The sequence below is a fragment of the Neomonachus schauinslandi genome, chromosome 12, assembly GCF_002201575.2.
Source record: "Neomonachus schauinslandi chromosome 12, ASM220157v2, whole genome shotgun sequence".
NCBI classification, from domain to species: domain Eukaryota; kingdom Metazoa; phylum Chordata; class Mammalia; order Carnivora; family Phocidae; genus Neomonachus; species Neomonachus schauinslandi.
This window is the reverse complement of record NC_058414.1, coordinates 18,707,874-18,714,773: the sequence shown is the minus strand read 5'-3', so window position 1 is coordinate 18,714,773 and position 6,900 is coordinate 18,707,874. Positions and strand designations below refer to the sequence as shown.

The following is a 6,900-nucleotide window of genomic DNA, read 5'->3' as shown; positions in this document are numbered from 1 at the left end:
GCGTGGTCGCGGGCTGCCCTCGACTGGGCGGGGGCACGGACCCCGGGGCTAGCGCGGCGTGGACTCACTTTTTCGGATGTTTCTCTCTTTTTGGCCTCCGCTTTCGGGCCTGAATGGCCAGCACTAGGGAAAGAGAAGACACACATTAACGGTCGGGCCGGCCGGCCTGCGGGGCCGCGTGGCGGGGAGGAGGGGACGCCGCGGGCCACTCACCTTTCCGGGAGCTCATCCCGACTTGGCGGAAGGGGGGCGGGGGGCTTCGCGGCGGCGGCAGCGGCGACGCGGGAGCCGAGCCGAGTCGAGCCGAGCCGGGCTGCAGCCTCCACTCGCTCCGCCAGCCGGGAGGAGGCGGGAACCGCGCCTGCGCCGCCGCCGCAGCCGCCGCTCCCGCGGGGGGCCCAGCGAGACCCGCCCCCGGCCGGCCCCGCCCCCGCCCCGCCCCCACCCGCCCGGTGGGGTCCGGACCCCCGCGCCGAGCCTTTTCGCGCGCCCCGCACCCACCCACCTGCCCCACCTGTGCAGAAGTGACTCCCCGCGACCACCGCCACTCCCGCCCACGGCGTCCCCCGCCCCCGCCTGCGGCCGGGGCCTCCGCCTCTTGCGCCCCCGCGGCCGGCCCAGGCCTCCCGCCTCTCTCGGGCACCCGGCCCGCGCGACCCTCCCGAGCCACAGCCTCTCCCCTACGCACCCCGACCGATCGCGCCACCCGCCTCTCCATGCGCCCTTCCTTGGCCGGCGCCTCCGCGGGTCTCACACCACCTCTCTTCGCGCGGCCTCTTCTCCCCCTTTGCTCCTCTACATCCTTGCATCCCCATGAGCGCCGCTTCCTCCTCTCCGGCGGGTGTGGAAAGGGCACAGGACCAAGAGCGGGGAAACCTGGGTCCTCCGCTGGCTGTGTGACCTTGGAGAAGTCCTCTCATCTCTCCCCTTTACCTACCCCGCAGGATTGTTTGAGTTCAATGCAAATGGCATGGAAAGTACGATGAGGTTTTGGCACCTGAATTAAAGCCCAGCTCTACCAGTAAACGCCAGGTGTTTAACAGTTAACACAACAATCCCACCAAGTAGTTATTGTCTACGTCTTACAATGAGGAAACTGAGTCCTAAAGAAGTTGAACAGTTTGCCCAGCGATAATACAAATGTAGGCCTAGCCGTCTCCAAACCCTTTCCACCTACCATGCTACCTAATAAAGATGAGAATCAAGCTGATAGTGGGACAAAATGATAACGGCAGTATTCCTTGGGTTGTTTAAATAATTATAATGTTTTGGAAAGATAGCCACCCCGACAACTTACTCTCTTTGGTCGTACAATTGTTACCTCATCAAAGTAACTAGTCTTATTCTGAAGATGCTAAACCCAAAGGCTGCTTAGACTTGATGAACCTTTTACTTTCTCAACCTTTGTTTTTTTTTTTAAGTTTTTATTTTAATCACCTCCTTGGAGCGCATTCCTTAATCCCCATCACCTACTTCAGCCACCCCCACCCACTTCCCCTCAGGGAACCATCAGGTTGTTCTCTATACTTAAGTACTTTCTCAACTGTTTACTTTCAAAAATAACCCTACAGAAAAGTTATGAGAAAAAACAGAAGTAACAGCCATATTAACCCATATTCACCAATTGTTAACATTTCATCACATTTGCTTTCCTTGTGTGTATGTGTGCATATGGAACTTTCTTTGTTTTGTTTTTGCTGAATCACTGAAGTTTTTGCCTTGTTACCCTTTACCCTTAACATTTTGATAAGTAGGGCACCTGGGCGGCTCAGTTGGTTAAGCAACTGCCTTCGGCTCATGTCATGATCCTGGAGTCCCAGGATTGAGTCCAGCATTGGGCTCCCTGCTCAGCAGGGAGTCTGCTTCTCCCTATGACCCCCCGCCCTCTCATGCTCTATCTCTCATTTTCTCTCTCAAATAAATAAGTAAAATCTTTAAAAAAAAAAAATTGATAAGTATCTAAGAACAAAGATATTCTACATAATCAGAATTCCATTATCATTCCAAGAAAATTTAATATTAATATATTATCTGTAATATACAGAAGCCATATTCAAATTTTCAAAATGTCCCTTTTAGCTGACTTTTCTCCAATCCAGGATACAATCAAGAATCATGCATTACATTTAATTGCCATGTCTTTTTACACTTCTTTAGTCTCGAATAATCCCTGATTGTTGTTGTTTTTCTTTTATAACATTGATTTCTTTTGAAGAACCAAATTCTACTGTTCTGCAGGATGTTCCTCAGGTTGTATTTGTTCCCTGTTAGATTCAAGTTAAATAATTTTGTCAGGTACAATGTATGGATGACATTGTGTCCATCTCAGTATGTTGCAACAGAAGGGAAATGATGTCAGTTTGTTCCATTATTCGTGATGTTACATTTAATCATTTTTCTATGGTAAAGCTAGCTTTTTTTTTTCTTTTCTATTTAAAGAAGTAGTCTACCCATTTTTTAATGGATAAAGGACTTGAATGTACGTATAAAGGACTTCAATGTACGTTTCTCCAGAGATATACAAATGGCCAACAAGTACACGAAAAGATTCAGGGCGCCTGGGTGGCTCAGTTGGTTAAGCAACTGCCTTTGGCTCAGGTCATGATCCTGGAGTCCCAGAATCGAGTCCCGCATTGGGCTCCCTGCTCAGCAGGGAGTCTGCTTCTCCCTCTGACCCTCCCCCCTCTCATGTGCTCTCTCTCTCTCATTCTCTCTCTCAAATAAATAAATAAAATCTTTTAAAAAAATTTAAAAAAGAAATTAAAAAAAAGATGCTCAACATCATTAGAGAAATGCAAAGCAAAACCACAATGAGGGGCCCCCGGATGGCTCAGTCAGTTAAGCGTCTGCCTTCGGCTCGTGTCATGATCTCAGGGTCCTGGGTTGAGCCCCGCATCAGGCTCTCTGCTCAGCAGGGAGACTGCTTCTCTCTCACACTCTCCCTCTGTGCTCTCTTGCTCTCTCTCTCAAATAAATAAATAAAATCTTAAGCACACACTCACACTGAGATACCCCTTCACACCTACTAGGATGACTATATTCCTTTTTTTTTTTTTAAGATTTTATTTATTTATTTGAGAGAGAGAGACTGAGAGAGAGAGCACATGAGAGGGGGGAGGGTCGGGAGGGTCAGAGGGAGAAGCAGACTCCCCGCCGAGCAGGGAGCCCGATGTGGGACTCAATCCAGGGACTCCAGGATCATGACCTGAGCCGAAGGCAGTTGCCCAACCAACTGAGCCACCCAGGCGCCCGACTATATTCCTTTTTTAAAATGGAAAATAAGGGGCGCCTGGGTGGCTCAGTTGGTTAAGCGACTGCCTTCGGCTCAGGTCATGATCCTGTACTCCCAGGATCGAGTCCCGCATCGGACTCCCTGCTCGGCAGGGAGTCTGCTTCTCCCTCTGACCCTCCTCCCTCTCATGCTCTCTGTCTCTCATTCTCTCTGTCTCAAATAAATAAATAAAATCTTTAAAAATAAATAAATAAATAAAAATAAAAAAAAATAAAATGGAAAATAAGGGGCTCCTGGGTGGCTCAGTTGGTTAAGCTTCAGACTCTTGTTTTCGACTTAGGTCATGAACTCATGAGTCCTGAGATAAAGCTCCACATCAAGCCCCACATTGAGCCCCATGGGCTCTACGCTGAGTGGGGAGCCTCATTGAGATTCTCTGCCCCTCCCCCGACTCACTCTCTCTCTCAAATAAATAAATCTTTAAAAATAAATAAATAAATGGAAAATAAGTGTTAGCAAGGATATAGAGACATTGGAATCCTTGTACATTGCTGGTGGGAATGTAAAATGGTGCAATCACTGTGGAAAACAGTCCCACACTTCCTCAAAAAGCTAAACATAGAATTATCAGCAATTCCATCCATAGGTATATATCCAAAATAATTGCAAACAGGTACTCAAATCCTTGTACACAAATGTGCATAGCAGTACTAATCACAGAAGCCAAAAGGTTAGAAACAACGCAAATATCCATCAACACATGAATGGATAAACAAATTGTGATATACACATACAATGAAATATTTTTCAGCCCATAAAAAGAATGAAGAAAAAGAAGAAAAGAATGAAAAAGAATGGTACATACTACAATATGGATGAACCTCAAAACATTATGCCAAGTGAAAGAAGCCAGACACAAAAGGTCTATTTTGTATTGTATGATTCTGTTTACATGAAACATCTAGAATAAGCAAATCCAGAAAGCAGAATGGTGGTGGCCAGTGGCTGGGGGCGAGGGGAAATGAGGAGCAACAGTTTGATGGGTACAAAATTTTATTTTGTAATGATGAAAATGTTTTGGAGCCAGACAGAACTGGTGGTGGCACAAAGTTGTGAATGCATAAATGTCACTGAATTGTGCACTCTAAAATTATTAACTTCGTGTTATGTGAATTTCACCTCAATTTTAAAAAAACAAAAAATCCTGTGGGGTAATACTTTGAAACTCTGTGAATATCCTTCCCCAAGAATCTTTTACTCTGTGGGTTAGCATCTATTGATGATGCTTGTCTGAATCAATTATTACTATAGTGGTTGTAGAATAATGATACTATAATTCTATCATTCCATCTGTTCCATCTGTATTAATTAGGTGACATTCTTATATAAGGAAGACCTTTCGTTTCTCACCACTCCTTGGTTCTCTGTTTTCAGCTTGTTTTTTGTCTTTGTTTTTGGTATCAATATTGACAGCAATTACTGTCACTTTGATTTTTGATCTTGAATTGTTCCATATTTGACCACGAGAGACCCTTCCAATTGGTAGTGTCCTTTGGACATGCCTCAATAGGTTTTTGAGCATCTTTTTACTTTCTGGCACAAGATGTTACAGGAAACCTTGTACTTTCCCTGACCTGGTCTCAAAACCAGCAATGTGTCCAGTCTTAGCTCCTTCTGGAAGATGATTAGAAGCTTTGAAGCCAAAGAAATGAGTTTGAAACCAATTTCTTTTATTATTTTTTTTTAAAGATTTTATTTATTTATTTGAGACAGAGAGAATGAGAGACAGAGAGCATGAGAGGGAGGAGGGTCAGAGGGAGAAGCAGACTCCCCGCCGAGCAGGGAGCCCGACGTGGGACTCGATTCCGGGACTCCAGGACCACGACCCGAGCCGAAGGCAGTCGCCCAACCAACTGAGCCACCCAGGCGCCCTCTTTTATTATTTTTAACAGCTTTATTGAGATTTAATTCACATACCGTACAATTCACCCACTTAAAGTGCAAAATTCAATGGTTTTTAGTATGTTCACATGGTTGTGCAACCACCACCACAATCTAATTTTAAAATGTTTTTGTCACCCCTAAAAGAAACTCCATACTCATTAGTAGTCACTCCCCATTTCCCCCAACCTTCCCTGCCGAAGCCCTGGGCAGCCACTAATCTCCTTTCTGTCTCTATAGACTTGCCCATTCTGGACAGATCATATAAATGAAATCATACAATATGTGGCCTTTTGTGACTGGCTTCTTTCACTTAATGTTGAAACCAATTTCTGCTACTAATTTCTACATAACCTTGGACAAGTTACTTAATTACAACATCTGGAAAATGATAATATCAATACCAATCCTCCTAGATCAATATGATAATCAAATAAAATAAGTAACTATTCAGTACATAGTAATTATCATTAACATTAGATGAGAGACACAGACCCAATCTGTCTGCTAGATCTTTTGTATTCATTTGTTCAACAAATAATTATCAAATACCTATTAATGTAGCATTATTCTATGTATTGAGTCTACAGCACTGAACAAAGCACACAAAAATCTCCCTCCCGGGGCTCCTGGGTGGCTCAGTCAGTTAAGCGTCTGCCTTCGGCTCAGGTCATGATCCCAGGGTCCTGGGATGGAGCCCCGCATCGGGCTCTCTGCTCAGCGGGGAGCCTGCTTCTCCCTCTCCCACTCCCCCTGCGTTCCCTCTCTCGCTGTGTCTCTCTCTCTGTCAAATAAATAAATAAAATCTTAAAAAAAAAAAAAAATCTCCCTCCCTCGTGGAGCTTACATTCTACTGCCAGAAGCAGAAAATAAACAAAATAAATGGGTGAATTATTACTATAATTACTAGATGGCAGTAGCATCTATAAAAAGAAAAAACAATGAAAAACAAAAAATACCAAACTTTTGGGGAGGTGATTTTCTTTTTCAAGAGTTTTTTGGGGTTTTCTTTTTAAGATTTTATTATTTATTTACTTATTTATTCGACAGAGAGAATGAGAGAGAGCACAAGCATGGGGAGCAGGAGAGGGAGAAGCAGGGTCCCTGCTGAGCAGGGAGCCCGACTCAGGGCTCGATCCCAGGACCCCGGGATCATGACCTGAGCCGAAGGCAGATGCTTAACTGACTGAACCACCCAGGCACCCCTGGGGAGGTGTTAAAGAAAGGTCTCACCGAGGGACACATGGGTGGCTCAGTCAGTTAAGCATCTGCCTTTGGCTCAGGTCATGATCTCAGGGTCCTGGAATCAAGCCCGGAGTTGGGCTCCCCGCTGAGCGAGGAGTCTGCTTGTCCCACCCCCTCTCCCTCTATCCCTCCCCCTGCTCATGCTTGCCAGTTCTCAAATAAATAAATAAAATCTTTAAAAAAAAAAAAAGGTCTCACTGAGAAGATAACAATTAAAGACCTTAAGGTGATCTTGTTAATCTTTTCACTTCTATAAATTAGGAGAGAACTACATTTGCCACCTAGAATATTTGTGAATTGCTTTGAATTTATTTAAGTAAAATATACCAACTTAATTATCAATAAATAAATTTACACATACTATATTAGGTGCTTACAGAAAGAATGATAAATTATAAACCTAGTCTCTGCAAATTTAAAAATTAGGGGCGCCTGGGTGGCTCAGTCGGTTAAGTGTCTGCCTTCGGCTCAGGTCATGATCC

At 44.8% G+C, this 6,900-nt stretch overlaps 1 protein-coding gene across 5 annotated transcripts in view; it reads right to left on the bottom strand.

Annotated features, from left to right (window-relative positions):
• Positions 1-815, bottom strand: part of SRPK2 (SRSF protein kinase 2) — a 248,551-nt gene extending 247,736 nt beyond the window's left edge. For 2 of the 5 annotated variants that reach the window (XM_021682927.2, XM_044920164.1), the window contains exons 1-2: positions 689-718; positions 69-123 (exon numbers count right to left, since the gene is read on the bottom strand). In XM_021682927.2, the coding sequence (XP_021538602.2) occupies positions 69-123; positions 689-718 (85 nt within the window). Of the gene's footprint in view, positions 1-68; positions 124-213; positions 378-688 lie in introns of those variants that run through there. The other 3 variants (XM_044920163.1, XM_021682926.1, XM_021682928.1) reach the window with 3 other exon arrangements.
• Positions 816-6,900: the final 6,085 nt, after the last annotated feature.